The following is a 20,074-nucleotide window of genomic DNA, read 5'->3' as shown; positions in this document are numbered from 1 at the left end:
ATCAACCCGCCTCGGCCTCCCAGAGTGCTGGGACTACAGGCGTGAGCCACCACGTCCAGCCCCCACATTGCATCTGGCCTCCGTGGTAGACCTCCCAGACGGGGCGGCTGGGCAGAGGCGCTCCCCACATCCCAGATGGGGCGGCCGGGCAGAGGTGCTCCTCACATCCCAGACGATGGGCGGCCGGGCAGAGACGCTCCTCACTTCCTAGACGGGGCGGCGGCCGGGCAGAGGCGCTCCTCACCTCCCAGACGGGAGCGGCGGGGCAGAGGCGCTCCTCACATCCCAGACGATGGGCGGCCAGGCAGAGACGCTCCCCACCTCCCAGACGGGGCAGTGGCCGGGCAGAGGCTGCAATCCTAGCACCCTGGGAGGCCAAGGCAGGCGGCTGGGAGGCGGAGGCTGCAGCGAGCCAAGACCACGCCACTGCACTCCAACAGGGGCAACACCGAGCACCGAGTGAGCGAGACTCCGTCTGCAGCCCCAGCACCTCGGGAGGCTGTCGGGCAGACCACTGGAGGTCAGGAGCTGGAGACCAGCCTGGCCAACATGGCGAAACCCCACCTCCACATGATATTCTTTAAATTCATCTAGGTTGTTGAGTTAGCTATAATTCGTTCATTTTTCATGACTATATAATGTTATTGTATACATACACCACTTTTTTTTTTTTTTTTTTTTTTTTGAGACAGAGTCTTGCTGGGTTGCCCAGGCTGGAGTGCAGTGGTTGCAATCTCAGCCCACTGCAACCTCCGCCTCCCGGGTTCAAGTGATTCTCGTGCCTCAGCCTCTTCAGTAGCCAGGACTACAAGGCGCCTGCCACCACGCCTGACTAATTTTTTTGTATTTTTAGACAGAGTTTCACCATGTTGCTCAGGATGGTCTTGAACTCCTGAACTCAAGTGATCCACCCGCTTCAGCCTCCCAAAGTCTTAGGATTACAGGCATGAGCCACTGTGCACGGCACTTTTTGCTTTTTGAAAACAGCTTTATTGAAGTATAATTTGCATAACATAAAACTCACTCATTTTAAGTGTACAATTTTATAATTGTGTAACCATCACCACAACCCAATTTTAGAACATTTCCATCACCCCCAAAATATCCCTGTACCCATTATCCTATTTACTTCTTTATTCTATTCTGGACAGACATTTGGGTTGTTTCTAGTTTTTGTTTGTTTTTCTAATTTCAAATAGGGTTGCTGTGAACATCCTTGTACATGTCTCTTAGAATATATGTTTGAGAGTTTCCCTGGGGTTGTATTTCCGACAGTATAATTTCTAGATCATTAGGGTAGGCACAACTTCACCTTTACTAGATAATACCAAATTGTTTTGCAAAATGTTTGTACCAATTTGCAGTTCCATAAATGTGTAAGTTGTTCCGCAGGATCCTTGGCTACACCTGAGATTGTTCTGTTTGGAGTTTTGGAGAGATTAGCATAGATCCTGCTTTGCTTTATGAGTGACAGATGAGAAAACCAAGACTTCGAGAAAGGAGGAGACATTCAAATTTAGTAGAGTTTGGGAGTCCTGTGTTTTAAGAGCTTTTCCTTGGCCATTAGCCCACTGTCTCACATTCATAACAAGGCCAGTCCTTAATCTCTCTTCCCTCTTGCAAGGCATTATAGCAAAGTATCTAAGCCCATGGACTTGGCAATCAGACTGCCTGGGTTCAGATCCTCTCCTTGCTACTTACTAATTATGTAATTTTGGGCAGGTTATTCTCTGTGACTTAGTTCAGTCAGATGAGAATGATGATATTCCTTTGACATAGGGTTATTATGAATATTGGTATATAAAGTGCTTAGAAGACTCCCTGGCCGTTAATTAGTTGTCTTCCTTGTCTTTCTTCACAAAGGTACATGCTTTCAGGAATCCTCAACTTTGAAGACTGGCCACATCAGGCCAGCTGTGGGTCTTCGCTTTGAGGTGGGGCCTGGAGCAGCTGTTCATTCCCCCCTGGCCTCACAAAATGGCTTCCTACATTTATTGCTTCATGGCTGTGACCTCGAGCTGCTCACTTCGGTGCTCAGTGGCCTGGGACCCTTCTTGGAGGATGAGGAGATCCCGGTGGTAGTCCCCATGCGGATTGAGCTTCTGAACTCCAGCATCACCCTAAAGGTGTGAGGAACCTTTGGTTTTTGCCAGTGTAAGGGCACATTGGTTTTTGCCCTGGACTTTGTCAAGCAAGGAAGCAGTGACACCTTGTTAACCTCTTCCCTTTTCACTGTAAAATATGGTGAGGATCAAGTGAGGAATATTAATGCGTATTTGCATTCTCTGTCAGTGTTGTAGTGGTATATAAATGTGTGTTACTGTCAGAAAAGCCAGGGTTCAGGTGAGGAGACCTTGTCTGTAACCCTAACCCTGTCTTTGGCATGCAGCATTACCATGTGCAAGCCATCAGGTTATCTGATTCTCAGTTTCACCATCTCTAGATGGGAGAATCTGCTATGCCTCTTATACCTTCCAAGAATGTATGGACAAACGGACATAAAGCTGCTTCAAGCTGAATGATGGGAGCGTGGGTTGTGTTAAATTGCTCTGAGCTGGTGGGGGGCATCATGTGGTTTCTCTCTTTCCTGCAGGATGATATCCCCCCCATCTATCCAACATCTCCAGGCCCCATCCCCATCACTCTGGCCATGGAACATGTTGTGCTGAAGAGGAGTGATGATGGTGTGTTCCACATAGGCGGTGAGTCAGGCTTGTCAGCCTGTTGGTTTCTCTGCCTTTTCTCCTAAAAGTGAATAGGTGACACCTAGGAACTGTTTGGGAGTTGGTAGCAGTTTGTCACTTAGAACCTTTACTTGTTTTCTCTAGCTGCTGCTCAGGACAAACCATCAGCTGAAGTACTTAAAAGTGAGAAGAAACAGCCCCCAAAAGAACGGGTGTTTTTGGTGCCCACAGGAGAGGTTTTTGAACAGCAGGTGAGGACCTAACAGAACAGTACCTGCCCATAACCCTTGGGGGCTATACTCGTGAAACTGGTAAAACCCAGGGTTGGGGGCCAAAAGGTTGCATGTGCTGCCTGCATGTGGGTGTTTTGGGTGCCTGTCACCTAGCAGCGGCTTCTAGAAGTGCTGACTAGAGGATAAATGTCAGGAGCTGGAGATGAATGGTTGCTGAGGACATACTGCACCTGCCAATGAACTATGAAGAGGGAATCAAGGTCTTAGAAAAGATATAGTTATCTTAATCATTGACCTAACTTGTGGATTTTTCTCCTTGAACTCCTCCTCCCTGTTCCCTTTACTGGCTGTTGTTGCAAGATGGTATTACCATATTTAACTGTTAACTACTTATTGTTCCTCAGGTGAAAGAACTGCCTATCCTACAAAAAGAACTTATAGAAACTAAACAAGCATTGGCCAATGCCAACCAGGATAAAGAAAAACTTCTTCAGGAGATTAGGAAATATAACCCCTTCTTTGAGCTCTGAAACCAGTGGCTCAGCCATCTGTGCCAAGGAGAGAGGCTATCACCAGCAATAGCACCACCTAGGACAGAGGGCACTGTCCAGTGCTGAATAAGTCACTACGGATGCCAGAGGGACTGGGGAGCACTCACTTCACTTGTGTGGGTGTGCTTTCCACTAGCTGTTCTTACCTGGACTGAGGTCAAGGGCAAAGCATGACTGTATCCCAGGAAACTGGGGCTTGCCCTGTGTGTGGCACAAGCATCATGTCTTGCCTGTATAAAGCCTTTTGGCCCTCTGTGTAGTAGGTGGAATCTTCTCAACACTGTAGGGCCATTTCACCTCATGGTTTCATGGCAGGGACATTTGCTTCCTTCACAAGCCTGTGTGAACAAGCAACAGTACCCACTTCCTTGGTCACCCACAGAGCCACCAAAGATTCCATGTCCCAGAGCTTTCCATAGCAGACCTGAAAAGTCCATGACTTGAGCTTTGGCCATGGTAGTGGAGTGGAACAGGAAATAGCCCAGCAGAGGAGTATGGGGGAAGGGGGCAGGAGAGGCACAAGAATAAGGGAGACCTGGACTCTGCCTTTTTGGGAAAAGGAACCAAGATCATAGCAATTTGGCTGATAACACAATCAGATTTTTCCAGGTTAAGCTTCCTTTCTGTTATACTTTCATCATTGTGGTGCTGTGGTAGAAAGTAAACAACAATAGTGGCTCAGTCATTTAATCTTTCCCCTCTATAATATAACTTACTTGAAATTTAAATCTAGAAAAAATTTCTGACTCTGAGCTAGGTTGGTGGCATGGTAGGCCAGGGGTCAGTGGGGGAGCTTGCTTCTGAGCCCGCTGTTGTCCTCCTGGAGTCCTGCTTGTCTTTCCCAGCTGTGCTGAGTGGCTCTTCTGTCTCCCTGGGGTCCCTGGCACATCTGCTTTCCCAGCTCTGTGACCTTACTAGTTCTCTCCTCAGCACTCGGTGGTTTGGGAGCTGAAAATGTGTTTTAAACTTTTACATAAACAACTCAACCTGTTGCCTCTCACTTCCCTCCATCACTGTGGCTTTTAAAAATCATGTATTTTGACTCAAGTAAAAAAAACACAAAAATCCCTCATCCCAGCTAGGTTTTGCCCCCTGCCCTATAAAAGAGCTATTTCCCCCTTTCTTTCCTTTGAATTCTCCAACACTATCCCTTCATTCATACTGCCCTGTGATACACTTGAAGCTGCGTTGATTGGACAGATGTTCATCTGCTAACTTACCTTTACTTGGCAAGATGGTAAAATAGTAATTTAGTGATGTTACTAAAGTCTCGACCATTCACCTTTCCATACTGAAGGAAAGGTGAAAAGGTTTCTTCTATGGGAAATTATGCTTGACTTGCATACTCTAGTTTGATGAGGTTAAAAAGAAACGTGTAATTGCAGTGGTGTTTACAACTAATTGATCACAACCAATCATAGATTTCTTTGTTCCTTCTCCACTCTCAACACTTCATTTGACTAGAAAAAAAAATGTATTCACCAAGGAACAGGACCCAATTTGTTCAGACTCTTGTTAAGTTTCTTTACTAAGGCAATTTTTGAAACACCAGTTACTGTGGGATGGTGGGAATTTTTCATGCTTCAGAAATAGAGACTTAGGAAAAAAGAAACATCTTTCTGGAGAAAATGCTAATGGGAAGTTACCTAAGGCTTGATGCTTGGTTCAACCTTATTTAAAATTTTTATAAATGATCTGAAAGTAGGATTTTACAGTGAAATCAAATGTCACTACTTCCAGGCAGTGAAAGGTAGACTAGAAGAGGTTTAAAAAACACAAAACCGGTCGGGCACAGCGGCTCACACCTGTAATCCCAGCACTTTGGGAGGCTGAGGCAGTGAGATCATGAGTTTAGGAGATCGAGACCATCCTGGCCAACATGGTGAAACTCTGTCTCCACTAAAAATACAAAAATGAGCTGGGTGTGGTGGCGGGTGCCTGTAGTTCCAGCTACTCGGGAGGCTGAAGCAGGAGAATCGCTTGAACCCAGGAGGCAGAGGTTGCAGTGAGCCGAGATCACGCCATTGCACTCCAGCCTGGCAACAGAGTGAGACTCCGTCTCAAAACAAACAAACACACAAAACCACAGAAGAGTTACAATAAGCAGGGCTGAGAATACTCAGAAAACTGACAGGTGAGGTTCAACATAATATAAGGAAATGTATTTATGGAAGAATTATCAACTGATATGCCTGAACACTGTTAGAACTCAGGAAAGAAACAAGCATTGCTGAGGGGGAGGAGAGATCAACGTGCTGCTGTGGCCAAAAGCCTAACTGCCCTTTGGGCATCATCAGGAAGGGCTTTTGGAGATAATAGAGAACAGCACCTTATACAAAACCATGGATATGTCTTGATCGGATTATCTGTGTTTCTAGTGACCTTATTTACAAGATATATGATAAAGGGAGGAAAGATCCAGAGAACAGCCAAAATTATTAGGGGATGGAGGTATATCCATATGAGGACACATCTTTAAAATATAGACTATCCTGCAAAGATGAAAGCAGAGGGGAGTTAGATCAAATATCCAGTCAAAAGCAAGGACCTGGTCCTGTACTACTAGCTCTAGGGCTCTATCTCATAGCCTTAGTAAAGAAAGCACTTCTCATAGCAAATCAGAAATGTAAGGAGCTCATTGTCTTTAAGAAGGGATGCCACCAGAAACTATACATGGGTGCAGGTTTATGAGGAATCCTTGCATGACGGCCTTCTACAAGGAATTATAGAAAAGTAGGGCTACTTGGTAATATACAACTGAGAGAGTAACTGTGTCCCTCGACAAACTACTCCTTAGTGCCTCTTTCAAAGGCAGAATGTTGATCTGAATGGATCACTGGTCTTAAGTATGGCATCTCTAATGTTCTTGAAGGGGGAGGAAGGAGATCTGGTAGCTGGAAAATATAATTATTCCACCTTAGGCTCACCTGAATTGGTTTAAAATCATACTCTGATTCTCTTCTCATCCCTTCCTCCCCTCACCCACCATATACTTCTGGCATCCCTCCATGCAAAGAAACTGTCGAATAGGCATTTCTTGGTATACCTTTACCTACACTTGTGCTTGTGGGGTGGGAGTAAAAACCTATCCAGTAAGTACCAAGGCTAACCTTCTAATGGCTGGAGCTCAGTTAGGTCTCTGGGCTCTCTAAAGAAGTCCAGAGCTCTTGTCCATGTGACAAATGGAGCCTTAGAATTTCTGGCTTTCCTTATGTGGCAGCTTTGGCCTTTGTGTCTTAAAATTCTCCCTCAGGAAATGTGATAGGGGATATTATCCCATGGGATTTTAGTAAAAATCAGCTTGCCTAATTTCATATTCCTGTTCATAATGAAGAAATGTGAAGTGGTGGTAGTCCTCAGGATTAAGTGTAAAGGAATATATGCAAGGAAAAAGTAGCAGTGTCAGCCCTTTTGGACTGCTTATGATTTCTGCCTTAGAGCTACAAGACTTGGAACAAGAAATAACAATACCTCAAGAAAATGTCTGGAGAGATAGCACCACTGTCCCTCAAAGACTTCAACCACTGCACATTACCAATTCAGCTGTGAAGCATTTACAACTGTATTATCTGTGATTGTCTACATTTCCTGTTTACATGCATGTACTGGGGTTATGCTTTAGTGTGTATGGACTAGAGTTTAAATCCTGTCTTTAACTGGGCTGCAAGGATGGCTATCAATCCCAAATTCTGTTTTCAACTCACTGGAATAATTAATCTAGTTTTCCTGATATAAAACAGGTGGGTTCTATTCACATGATGGCTGCTCTTTACCATGTATTTCATCTGACCCTCATTTTGCCATGGACCTCAACCTTTATGTCTGCTTTTTATGGTTCTGAAAGGAATGGCTCCCGTGTATGCAATATACAAGGGATAAACACCACCCCTCACATACCCCTGTAACTTAAATGCTTCCATTTAACTCACTTAGATTACTTTCCCCTTAGTGGTAAATGGGTTGGGGGATGGGTGGTAGTGGAAAGAAGGTAGTTTGAAATATTGCCATAGTAATATGGGAACTTTTTATTCCAAACCTTTACCCTAGCTTTTTTTTCTCTCTTAATATTTGCCTAAACTTCTAAAATCAGTTATAGTAAAATCATAAAACTATGGAAACAACTGAACTTTGGTACACAAGTTAGTTCGAAGACATCTTGTTATCTGAGAACAGTAAAAGGTGTGTCATTGCCTCATGATTTATCGTAGTCATTACTAAGGGTTTCAGAGAGAATCTGGTGTGAAGCACTATCCTTTCAGAGACTAAGGCCTTTACCTAGTTGCTTCTCTGCCTTCTGTCAGAATAGGAATATTCCCATGCACCTCTGGGTAGGTATAGGTAGTAGCTATTGAATGGGGATTATTTTCCCCATGGCACAAGGGGAAACACTCTTGGATAACCTTTAACAATGAGGCTTTGCTAAGTGGCCAGACTTGGGATTTGATCTTCCTCACTTGTTATTAAGTTTAAGCCTTATTCAGTATCTCTAATTGCAATAGATATAGTTCCTGTGACTTCTAAAAAAATTCCTGGTAGAGCTGAGAAAGTATCTTTTTTGTCAGTGTATTAATTTTTGGTCAAGATTTAGCCTGAGTCTTAAAGCATTTATTCGTGGAATGCCCCACTGAAGTGTCTTCTCCGTTGGCTAAGTACATGTTTAAGGCCATGGGTTTTAATGTAAGATACTTTTAGTATCTAATTCTGTTTCCCCCACTGAGAGTGCTAAACAGAATTAGAATCTTTACTAAGACATGCTCAGGAAAGCTTCACAAGAGAACAGCTTCAAAATCTTTCTCCCTATGACACTGAATGGTAGTGAGGAAAGAATTCTTGGGGATGCCAATTACATACAGTAGCCTTATTACTGCTAATCACTGTCAATAAAAGGTCACTTCATTCACCTCTATTTGAGGAAAACAATGAGAATGTATCTGATGAACTAGAATCCTTGTCAGTATTGGGGAAATTTTAATGTTGCAATATCTAGTCAAACTTTGAGTGTACTGGTTCTGTGAACCACCTGAAAAAAAAATTAAATGTATTAAACCATAATGATTGTTGTATATCTGTTGATAAGAATCTGAAATATATGGGCTTTTATATTGTTTATTTTCATCTCAGTCTTGGGGGGAAAATTATTACACTTTTTAACAGTGCTTGAAGTACTCTTTTATGAGATAAAATTTTAATGGTTCTACTAGAAAAAGAGCTCAAATTTTCACAAAATAGCCAAAACCAGTTGTATTGGAACACCAAAAAAGAATGATCCACTTCCCATTCCAACCAGCTAGATAGAAAATGAATACACCTAGGGCAAGTTGGAAAACAGTTTAATGATCACTCACCAAAATCCACAGGAGAATCTGAAATGTTTACAAGCACCAATTATTCCGCTATTCTTGCCATCACAGCATCCTTCATGGTAGAGTATCACAAGTCAAAGTTTCTGGTTGTTTCATCTACTTAAAACCAGATGTAAGAAACAACCTAAGTCTTAGCAACTTCAGGCTTCAATGTGAAACCATTAAAGCCCTCGGCACTTTAGGAGGCTGAGGCAGGAGGATTGCTTGAAGCCAGGAGTTCACGACCAGCCTGGGCAACAAAGCAAGACCCTATCTCCATAAAAAAAATAAGTTAGCTCGGCACAGTAGCATATGCCTGTAGTCCTAGCTACTTAGGAGACTGAGGCGGAAGGGTCACTTAAGCCCAGGAGTTCAAGGCTGCAGTCATGCCGCTGCACTCCAGCCTAGGTGATAGAGCAAGACCCTATCTCAAACCAAACCAAACCAAACCAAAACAAAACTCTCTTGGAAAGGTTTTCTCTCTGAAAGCAGTTTCCCTGTCCAGAAGATGCTTACGGCCCACACATCTTCTTCCAACTAGTCAAGACAGTTAAATAATTCAAAATGCCCCAAGAGGTCCCAAAATTTAGTCAAGGCAAGTATCAATCAGGCTACATACTTTCTAGGTGTGACAAATATCAGAGTTTTGAGAAAGACATTAAAATCATCATGGAATCCTTGGAGGCCTGAGATACTAAAGCACCAATGCAGACAGTCTTCTAGGAAGTCTGGAACCAATACTTCTTCCATCAGTAATATAGGCCTTTCTAGACTTTGGTCTAGAAGAAGATGATTTTTTTGTGCTTCGAGTTAGGGATCTGTCCTTTTGACTTTAACCTTCTAACGGCTTCCCTCATATGTTTGGGTTGTAGTGGCGGCATTTCTCCCCACTTCTCACACACATCCAGTGCTAAACAGAGGGTAAGGAGAAAGTCTGATTATCACACAATAATTTACTAATTACATAATCCTTTTGAGTCCTGTAATTCTCGTTAACTTTTCTTAAGCTTGCTAAGGAAATAAACCAAGACATTTTTCCTTTTTAAGAGAATATTAGTTTTAGTATAACATCTCATAACAGGCTTTATCATAGACAACAGTTTAAAATATATTTCCTATAGGCCATATGCTGCGGCTCATGCCTATAATCCCAGCAGTTAGGGAGGCCAAGGTGGGAGGACTGCTTGAGCCTAGGAGTTCGAGACCAACCTGGGCAACATGGCAAAACCTTGTCTCTACAAAAAATTAAAAAATTAGCCAGGGGTGGTGGTGCGCACTTGTGGTCTCAGCTACTCAGGCTGAGGCAGGAGAATCACCCGAGCCCAGGAGCTCACTGTTGCAGTGAGCTGTGATCGCATGATCAAGGCACTCCAGCCTGGGTGACAGAGTGAGACCCTGTCTCAAATAACTACATAAAAATAAAATTAAAAATTAGCCAGGTGTGGTAGTGTGTGCCTACAGTCCCAGCTACTTGGGAGGCTGAGGCAGGAGGACCCTTTGAGCCCAGGAGTTTGAGGTTGTAGTGAGCTATGATCACACCACTGTTACCGTCTCATTTTGTACACCATCTTAATTTGTAATTTGTAAAAGGAAAAATAAAAAATATTAAAAAAAAAATAAAGATCACACACTGCACTCCAGCCTGGGCGACAGAGCAAGACCCTGTCTAAAAAAATAATAATAATTTAAAAGTATATATCTCCTGCTTAAAAAAAATATATATATATATTTCACCAGCTAGAGTAGCAATGGGAAACAGCCAGGCTTTTTACTCAATAAAGGGGGCAGGCAGTTCCCAGGGATCACAACATTAGGGACAACTCACCATCCCACACAGGTCACCCCTGTGATTGCTTTTCTTGTATCTTTTCTTTTGGCAGCAGAAATGAGCAAAGTCCACTGCAGAAAATACAAAGTCTACTTCTGTCACCCCGGGCTGAGGAAAGGAATCAGGGAGGGGATTTCCCAGATGGTTCCTTGCCATCTGTTATTGAAACTTGCAAGGAATAATGGTCATGTTCTCCTAAATACAGGACTCCCCACTTGGTCAACTTCAAGTGCAAATGAGAACTCCCACAGGTGCTTTAATAAGCTCCTGTGTATAGATATTCTTAAAAATAAGACCACCACAGGTACAATCCAGTATTTGTAACCAACACTACTCACCTTCTTCTACCACCTCCCCGACGAAAACCTTGGAAATACCAGACATAGCAATAACAACATTCTGAGACACAGAGGTGCCAGTGATGGACTGGATCAGCTTGAAAGAAGGACAAAGACTCTGTGATTACAATAGTCAAAGACTGGCTTTGGAACACAGTACCAAGTAATTCACAGAAAAAGGTAAGATAACTGAAGTGCATTCTTTTTTTTCCCACCTAAATAATCCACTGACTTGTCTAACACCTCACTTCAAATGCCAATGGACATGGCTCTTGAGTTCAGTTCTAAAACATGATGGAGATGAAGTGTGGTGGTCCATCCTTACCCTTTTGATGGCTGCCTTAGGGAAAGCTGAGCGGCGATACATTTCATAACGGTTCAGCTGCTCCTCAGAAAAAGAAGAAACCAGGATTCTAAACAAAGATCCAGGTAACTAAGTTAACTTATATGAATGAATACACAAGATATTATTAAGTCAATAAAAGTCTCAGACAATTAAAAAATGAATTCTTAAGGGGTCAATGGCATTAGGCTTGGTGCCTTAAGGAATGAAGATAAAACACTTCTACTCCAAAGGAATTTGAGAAAACATAAAATAAAAACTTCTTTTCTTACCTGTTAACAAAAAGAATAACACTGGGTCACTGTATCATACTACACAGACTGTTTTCAGCATTAGACACTATCTCCATAAGTCTACCTTACTGAATTTCACACTGATGGTAAAAATTTAATATACAAATTTATAATCAAACCAATAGTTTTCAACATTAACAGATTTAGGGGAAATATCTGCAAAATATGTGGAAACAGTTAATACTCCTAATGTATAATTCTTTCAAGTGAATAAAGGGGCCATATCAATTTTTGAAAATGAACAAAGTATATGAACAGGAAATTTACCAAAATACCAATGGTCAGTCAACATGGGGGAAACAACCTTCATTATTAACTAAGAAAATATTATTTTCATAGATAACATTTTTAATAAATCAGACCACTATTAAAAAAGAATGGTATTAGAATATGGGACACAAACTCACACATGCTGGCAGAGTGAACTGGAACACCTTTTTGGAGAGAAATTTGGAAATACATATGAAAAGCCTTTGAAAATGTTCATACTATTTGAATTAGCAATTACACCTCTAGGAGTTTATCTTAGGAAGTAATGGACAAGTATGCAAAGATATGTCCAAAGATTCTCATTATAATGTCAAAAGTAAAAATACCCAACCAGAACCACTATAGGGATTGGTTAAATTATAGTTCAACAACATAATGGGATACAATGTAGCCATTAAAAATGATGATTTATGAGCATATTTACTGACATGAAAGTATTTAGCTATACATATCAAACATCTAAAAAAAACTTTGAAAAGGTACATACTCAAACATTATACCCAACTATATAGTTAGAGTGAACTCTGTGTGGTGAGTTTATGGGTAATTTTTTTCTGTATTTCTGTATTCTCTGAATTATTTGCAATGAGCCCATACTACTGTTACAATCAGAACATGTAATAAAGCTATTTCTATTTTTAAGAAAACTATGACCTAGATGTATAATTAGTGACATGGAAAACATTCACCATATCTAATGTGAAAAATAGGCTACAAAACAGTATTTGACATTTGTGAAAAAAAATTTATAGATATATATGTATAGAAACTATCTTGAAACTTTTAATATAAGCAAGATATATCTCTGTGGTAAGGTGATTATTTTTTCTTCTTATCTATTTATTTTTTTTTTTTGAGATAGCATCTGGCTCTGTCGCCCAGGCTAGAGTGCAGTGGCGCAGTCTTGGCTCACTGCAACCTCTGCCTCCTGGGTTCAAGTGATTCTTCTACCTCAGTCTCCCGAGTAGCTGGGACTACAGGCACCCACCACGACGCCTGGCTAATTTTTTGTAATTTTAGTAGAGACGGGGTTTCACCATGTTGGCCAGGCTGGTCCCGAACTCCTGACCTCAAGTGATCCACCCGCCTCAGCCTCCCAAAGTGCTGGGATTACAGGCGTGAGTCACTGATCCCGGCCTTCTTTTTATTTATTTATATTTTCTATGCTGTAACATAATTGTTTGAAAAAATTGTTTTTGGCCGGGCACGGTGGCTCACACCTGTAATCCCAGCATTTTGGGAGGCCAAGGTGGGCGGATCATGAAGTCAGGAGTTCGAGACCCACCTGGCCAACATGGCAAAACCCTGTATCTACTAAAAATACAAAAATTAGCCGGGCATGGTGGCGGGAGCCTGTAGTCCCAGCTACCTGGGAGGCTGAGGCAGGAGAATCGCTTGAAACCAGAAGGCAGAGGTTGCAGTGAGCAGAGATCACACCACTGCACTCCAGCCTGAGCAACGAGAGTGAAACTCCGTCTCAAAAAAAAAAAAAAAAAAAAATTTTAATAGAGTCCGGGCGCAGTGGCTCATGCCTGTAATCCTAGCTCTTTGGGAGGCCGAGGTGGGCAGATCACCTGAGGTCGAGTTCAAGACCAGCCTGGCCAGCATAGTGAAACCCTGTCTCTACTAAAAATACAAAAATTAGCTGGGCATGGCGGTGCATGTCTATAGTCCCAGCTACTTGGGAGGCTGAGGCATGAGAATCGTTTGAACTCAGGAGGTGGAGGCTGCAGTGAGCCGAGATCACACCATTGCACTCCAGCCTGGGTGAAACAGTGAGACTCTATCTCAAAAAAAAAATAAAAAAATTTTTAAAATAACATAACATAATATAACATTAGAGAAAGGGTTTCACTATGTTGCCCAGGCTGGTCTCAAACTTGGGCCTCAAGAAATCCTCCCACCTTGGCCTTCTGAAGTGTTGGGATTACAGGCGTGAGCCACATGCCCGCCATAATGTATTAATCGTTTTATTTTCTTTTGAGCTTATAAAAGAAAATTTAAACACCAAGAAAAATTTATTAAATTTGTGTGGTCAAGTGACAGCCTCGAAATGGGGAATGATAAGAAAGTGACTTACTGCATCTTCTGAATCTCATCTTCATCTACTTTCTGCTTTTTCTCTTTCTTTTCTTTGGTATCTATTTTCAGTTTTTTGGCTGCAGGAGTAAGTAATGATGAGTCTTCCCTTTCAACTGTTGTTAAATCTGAGACATCCTGACTCTTGAGCTGGGAAGATGAAAGAAACTCTATTATATATTTGGCCTACTTTCCAGGCTTGGGCAAAGTAAGAAGACATCATCCTTATTACAAAACAACAAATCCATTTACTGCGTAGTTTTTCAGTTCTAGGCACTGACTGTACCATCAAGGATAAGATACAGTATCTCTCCTAAGGGAAGATTATGGCTCAGCCATGGAAAGGAAACCTGCTAAATAATCTAGTTTTCCAGTTTGGCTATGAGCACAGCTCCAGTATCTGTTTACAAGGGTAATGAAATGCCAAGGATCATGAAAACCACTCTCCCCCTGGGCCCACTTTTCTGACCTTATTCTTTAGAGGGGATGTCAGCAAAGTCCCCTCCATCCAGCCAGCTCTTCTGCTTCCAGATCTATAGATCTCTTTACTGCTGATAATTCCACATAGAAAGAATATTAAAAAGGAGGCCCCTTCTCATCAAAACAGTGTTTATTTCAATTTGGGACTTTCAAGTGAGCTTCTCACATGTAGTGCTCTTTTGTTCTTATTCTTCAATCCTACTGTTTCATGCAAATGTTTATTTCACATTACTAGTCTTTTTGAAGATAGGTTTGTCTCTTATTATTTATATCTCCCCCCATCAGCATTTAACACAATTTTACTTATGCTGGATGTTTAATAAATGGCTGTTTAAACCCCATTTCAAAGTAGGCAAAGACACTTCTCAAAAGAAGACATACCTGTGGCCAACAATCATGAAAAAAAGCTCAGCATCACTGATTAGAGAAATGCAAATCAAAACCATAATAAGATACCATCTCATATCAGTCAGAATGGCTATTATTCAAAAGTCAAAAAAATAACAGATACTGGCAAGGTTGTGGAGGCAAAGGAAAGCTTTTAAACTCTTGGTTGGAGTATAAATCACTTCACCATTGAGGAAGGCAGTGTGACAATTCCTCAAAGACCTAAAGACAGAATTACCATTTGACCCAGCAATCCCATTACTGGGTATACACCCAAAGGAATATAAATTGTTCTATTATAAAGACACATCCACACTTATGTGCACTGCAGTGCTATTCACAATAGCAAAGACATGGAATCAACCTAAATGCCCATCAATGATAGACTGGATAAAGAAAATGTATTTTCCAGTATACACCATGAAATACTATACAGCCATAAAAAAGGAGATCATGTCCTTTGCAGGGACATGGATGGAGCTGGAGACCATTATCTATAGCAAACTAATGTGGGAACAGAAAACCAAATACTGCATGTTCTCACTAATAAGTGGGAAATAAATGATGACAACACACAGACACATAGAGGGGAACACACACTGGGGTATATGGAAGGGTGAAGGGTGGCAGAAGGGAAAGGATAAGGAAAAATAACTAATGGTTACTAGGCTTACTACCTGGGTGATGAAATAATCTATACAGCAAACCCCTATGACACACATTTACTTATGTAACAAAACCTGCACATCCTGCACATGTACCCCCGAACTTAAAAAACTGGCTGTTTAATAATAAAAATCAAATCCAAACTTCACCCCCTCTGACTTAATGTAGAATCTTAAGTATACTATAAAACTCATTAATGAGATTTAACTTGTCCCTAAAGAGGAATTCAAATTTAAACTCATAAAGGAATAGGTGGGATGAAGGTAGTCTATCTTTGACAATCTTTTCAATTTCTTTTTAGTTACTGATTTATACAAATTTTCTAACTTCTTTGTGCTCCAAGTTTGGTGGTTTGTATTTTCCTTTAAAAAATCACCTATTTTTGTCAGATTTTCACATTTATTTGGCCTAAACTTGAACATTAAATGTCTTTATAACTTTAAAGATCTCCATATTAGTGCCTATAACCTTTCATATTTTGTAATGTTATACATTTACATTTTAAATAATCAGGTTTTAATTTTATCATTTATGTTTTTTAGTGTGCTAATTCATTAGTGTCTACTTCTATCCTTATTAACTCCTTGTTCCTACATTCTTCTGATTTATTTTGTTCTTTGTCTGTTTGTTCCCGCCCCCGACTCGCTCTGTTGCCCCGGCTGGATCATAGCTCACCGAAGCCTCAAGTGATCCTCTTGTGTCAGCCTGCCGGGTAGCTAGATCTGCAGGCGTGACCCACTCCACTAGGCCCTTTTTCTGGTTTCTTGAGTTAGGTGCTTATTTGCAATATCTTCTGGTTGTTAATAAAAATATGTAAGGCTACATATTTTTCTTTAAATAAAGCTTTGGCCAATCCCATATAATTTGATAAAGTGTTCTATTAATTTCTTTAGTCTGAAGGCTATGTAAAAAATAGTTTAAAATTTCCAGGGAGTTAGTTCTTTTTTGGTGGGGGAGAAGCTTTTTGTAGTTAATTTCAAGTTTAATGCATTGCATTAACAAGATGTGGCCTGTTATGATTTCTACTTTTAAGAATTCATATTTTTCTTTGTGGTCTGGTACATGATCAATTTTTAAAAGTGTTTCAGAAACAACATAATTTTATCCTCTGTTCGGTGCAAATTTAGATATGTAGTGAGCTCTTTGTGTACTAAGCCAATTATTCAAATCTTTGCTGTCCTTGACACCTGTTTTAAAGTTTCCTTCTTGGCCAGGCATGGTGGCTCCCAACTGTAATCTTAGCACTTTGGGAGGCGGGAGGATTGCTTGAGCCAACGAGTTGGAGACTAGACTGGGCAACATAATGAGACCTTGTCTCTACCAAAACAATATTTAAAAAACCTTTAGCTGGCCGGGTGCGGTGGCTCATGCCTATAATCCCAGCACTTTGGGAGGCCGAGGCGGATGGGTCATGAGGTCAGGAGTTCAAGACCAGCCTGGGCAACTTGTGAAACTTGTGAAATCTCAGCTCTACTAAAAATACAAAAATTAGCTGGGCGCGGTGGCACATGCCTGTAATCCCAGCTACTGGGGAGGCTGAGGCAGGAGAATCGCTTGAGCCTGAGAGGCAGAGGTTGCAGTGAGCCGAGATTGCGCCATTGCACTCCAGCCTGGGCAACAGAGCGAGACTCCGTCTCAAAAACGAAACAAAACAAAACAAAAACTTTAGCTGAGCGTGGTGCAGCATGCCTGCAGTCCCAGTTACTGGGGAGGCTGGGATAAGAGGATTGCTTGAGCCCAGGAGGCAGAGACTGTGCCACTGCACTCCAGGCTGGGTGACAGAGTGAGATCTTGTCTCAACAAACAAACAAAAACTGCCTTAAAGGAGCTCGCAGTGAGCCAAGATCACGCCACTGCACACTCCAGCCTCGGCGACAGAGCGAGACTGGGTCTCAAAAAAAAAAAAAAACCTGCCTTAAAATACTTTTGTCAAATGTTCTCTTTTCCTTTTTCTTTCTTTCTTTTTTTTTTTTCGAGACGGAGTCTCTGGTACCCAAGCTGGAGTGCAGTGGTGCGATCTCGGCTCACTGCAACCTCCGCCTCTCAGGTTCAAGCGATTCTTGTGCCTCAGCCTCCTAAGTAGCCGGGATTACAGGCGCCCGCCACCATGCCCAGCTAATTTTTGTATTTTTAGTAGAGACGGGGTTTCGCCATGTTGGCCAGGCTGGTTCAAACTCCTGACCTCAGGCAATCCACCCACCTCCGCCTCCCAAAGCGCTGGGATTACAGGCGTGAGCCACTACGCCCAGCCAAATTTTCTTTTTTCTAAACTTTATGCTCAGAAAGGCTATTTCCATCTAATCTACTGTTCACCCACGATCTCTTAAATCCCTTCTAGCTCTAAGACTCCAAGATTCTACTTCTAGAAATGTAATCCTGAGAACGATGAGTTTCTGGTCCTGACCGATGCTCAGCTAGGCAACACTGCTGAACTCTCTGTAGTATAAAAACACCAGACCCAATTGATGGGTCCCTGATCACCGGGTGCGGTGGCTCAAGCCTGTAATCCTGGCACTTCGGGAGGCCGAGGCGGGCGGATCACGAGGTCAGGAGTTCCAGACCAGCCTGGCCAACATGGTAAAACCCCGTCTCTACTAAAAATACAAAAATTAGCTGGGCATGGTGGTGTGCGCCTGTAATCCCAGCTACTCGGGAGGCTGAAGCAGGAGAATCGCGTGAACCCGGGAGGTGGAGGTTGCAGTGAGCCAGAGATCGCCCCATTGTACTCCAGCCCGGGCGACTCTTTTATAGAGTTACAGGTTAAGTCGAACACGATTGTTGTCTTAACATCTAAGCGGAACCATATTGCGATGAAAGGGGTGCTACGAATCCTGGGTTTTAGCTCTTGCACTACGTCTCAGTGTGACATTGGATCCCAATTCCCTCACCACCAAAGCCAACGGGCTATTAAAACTCCCTTAGAAGTAGCTTTAATCCCTAAAGACAAGACTAAAAATATTTACACAGTGCTTGAGCCTCTGGAACCGAACCAGCACTGGAGTTTTGTTTGGTCGTCCCCTCTCTTCCCCCTCAAGATTAACGATCTGGAGGGAATTCTGGTGAGTTCGAGTTCTCGTAACTTGGGAGGGACTAACCAGAAGCCCGGCGAGCAGCCAGTAACACAATCTCTGGGTATTCCTTCAGCCTCATCAATACATCTCTTCCTACCTCGCCTTCCTCCGCTGCAGCTTCTTTCAAGTCCGCATCTGCGTCTCCGTCAGTTTCCTCTGGGATTCCATCCGTGTCGGTAGCCCCCGGGTCCCCGGGCGCAGCGGCCGTCTCATCCGACTCCCCTGTCTCTCCACCTTTGTCGGAGGGCGACTCGTGGGCATCGTCCATCACGGATAGGATTGGAAGGGAGAAGAGATCGCGGAAACGTCTGAGGCAGAAGCTCGGAACCCCGAGCTGCACAGGCCAGGATCTTACTTCCTGTCGTCGCGCAGCGATGACATCACCCCTACCTCTCTCCTGAGGGGTCATTTTGAGGCGCGCGTAGAGAACTAGAGGACTCATTTTAACTTTGGTTTGGCGACAGTGGGAAGCGGGAAAATTGGACGTAGAGTTCAGACTATGGATCCTCCTCGCTGGGAAACCAGCACTTGTGAAGGAGCGCAGTTTTGTTTACTAAATAACTTTTTCCTTTTCGCCTGTCTAAAAATGCAATGTCAGTTAATCCCTTCGTTAACCCCTCAGAGTAAAGTTGGGGGACTGGGAGAAAACTCAGTTCCGTTGTATGGCGGTGTCGTGGAATGGGGCTACCCGGGATTGGTAAACTTTCAGGCAAGGACTCAACCTTGTATATTTCAACTGGCCCGAAACCGCGGGCCTGTGTGTACATAGAATTGCTAGCATTTCCCCTCCATTCCGCAAGCACCTTAACAACGAAAAGTCATATAGCTTGAGCAGAATTTATCCAATTCATTTATTCATCCACAACTATTGACTACGTACTTCGATTTAGAAACAGTGCTAGTACCGGGGAACAAAACACACACAGGTTCTACCCAGTTAAATGATTTTTTTCAGTTCGCCAGTACTCAAGATTCAGGTTTGTTTCTACAAGTCTGACAGTTTTCTATCAGTTTGGTTAATCTCATCAAAACTAGGAGGAAAGCCTAAAGAGAGGAAGGTGTCTCCTTTGAACGTTTTACTTTAATGAACTAGTTCATGTACTGGGAGGATGAAGTGGTGAGGATATTTCTATTTTAAAATTTTCTTCTCTTCCCTCATTGAGATACGAGGGGGAGGGCGTTTTATTCACCTTGGTATGACTAGGTCCCCGCACCTATTACATATTTAATTTATGCGTGCTGAAAGAATGGACTTGGAAATGTGGGTGCGCGTTACCATATTTATCTCTTTGTTTCTACGCTGCCTGGACGAATTACCGTATTTCCTGTCCCAGGAGCTCCCAAAACCTTTGGGGAAGCAGCGCACTTCGGGAGGCGCGTACAGGTGGGCCTGTTTGTCCCTTTCCACTTGTATAATGGGGGCCCACAAGGCGCTGTCCCCATGCCCCGAGAGGCCTGTCTCAGCACAGCAAAGTCCACCTGCGCTGGTCCGCGGAGCCCCGCCCAGCT

At 42.7% G+C, this 20,074-nt stretch overlaps 2 protein-coding genes across 7 annotated transcripts in view; one reads left to right on the top strand and one right to left on the bottom strand.

Annotated features, from left to right (window-relative positions):
* Nucleotides 1-8,520, top strand: part of BLTP3A (bridge-like lipid transfer protein family member 3A) — an 87,404-nt gene extending 78,884 nt beyond the window's left edge. For both annotated transcript variants that reach the window (XM_055263814.2, XM_055263815.2), the window contains 4 exons: nt 1,864-2,126; nt 2,594-2,702; nt 2,829-2,935; nt 3,322-8,520. In XM_055263814.2, the coding sequence (XP_055119789.2) occupies nt 1,864-2,126; nt 2,594-2,702; nt 2,829-2,935; nt 3,322-3,447 (605 nt within the window). In that variant the 3' untranslated portion in view covers nt 3,448-8,520. The remainder of the gene's footprint in view (nt 1-1,863; nt 2,127-2,593; nt 2,703-2,828; nt 2,936-3,321) is intronic.
* A 261-nt stretch (nt 8,521-8,781) lies between these two features.
* TAF11 (TATA-box binding protein associated factor 11) lies at nt 8,782-20,071 on the bottom strand. Of its 5 annotated transcripts, none has more exons than XM_063632268.1 (6): nt 19,842-20,071; nt 18,663-19,145; nt 13,963-14,111; nt 11,302-11,389; nt 10,977-11,073; nt 8,782-9,720 (listed from the first exon to the last, which is right to left on the bottom strand). In XM_063632268.1, the coding sequence occupies exons 2-6, from the start codon at nt 19,005-19,007 to the stop codon at nt 9,590-9,592; spliced, it is 810 nt and encodes a 269-aa protein (XP_063488338.1). In that variant the 5' UTR covers nt 19,008-19,145; nt 19,842-20,071; the 3' UTR covers nt 8,782-9,589. The 5 variants fall into 5 exon arrangements, with proteins under 5 accessions (XP_063488338.1, XP_055119811.2, XP_063488339.1 ...); XM_055263836.2 differs by adding an exon at nt 12,020-12,046 and having other exon boundaries at nt 18,663-20,022; XM_063632269.1 differs by lacking the exon at nt 10,977-11,073 and adding an exon at nt 12,020-12,046 and having other exon boundaries at nt 18,663-20,022.
* Nucleotides 20,072-20,074: the final 3 nt, after the last annotated feature.

The sequence above is a fragment of the Symphalangus syndactylus genome, chromosome 23 (assembly GCF_028878055.3).
Source record: "Symphalangus syndactylus isolate Jambi chromosome 23, NHGRI_mSymSyn1-v2.1_pri, whole genome shotgun sequence".
NCBI classification, from domain to species: Eukaryota; Metazoa; Chordata; class Mammalia; order Primates; family Hylobatidae; genus Symphalangus; species Symphalangus syndactylus.
This window is presented reverse-complemented; position numbering and strand designations above follow the sequence as displayed.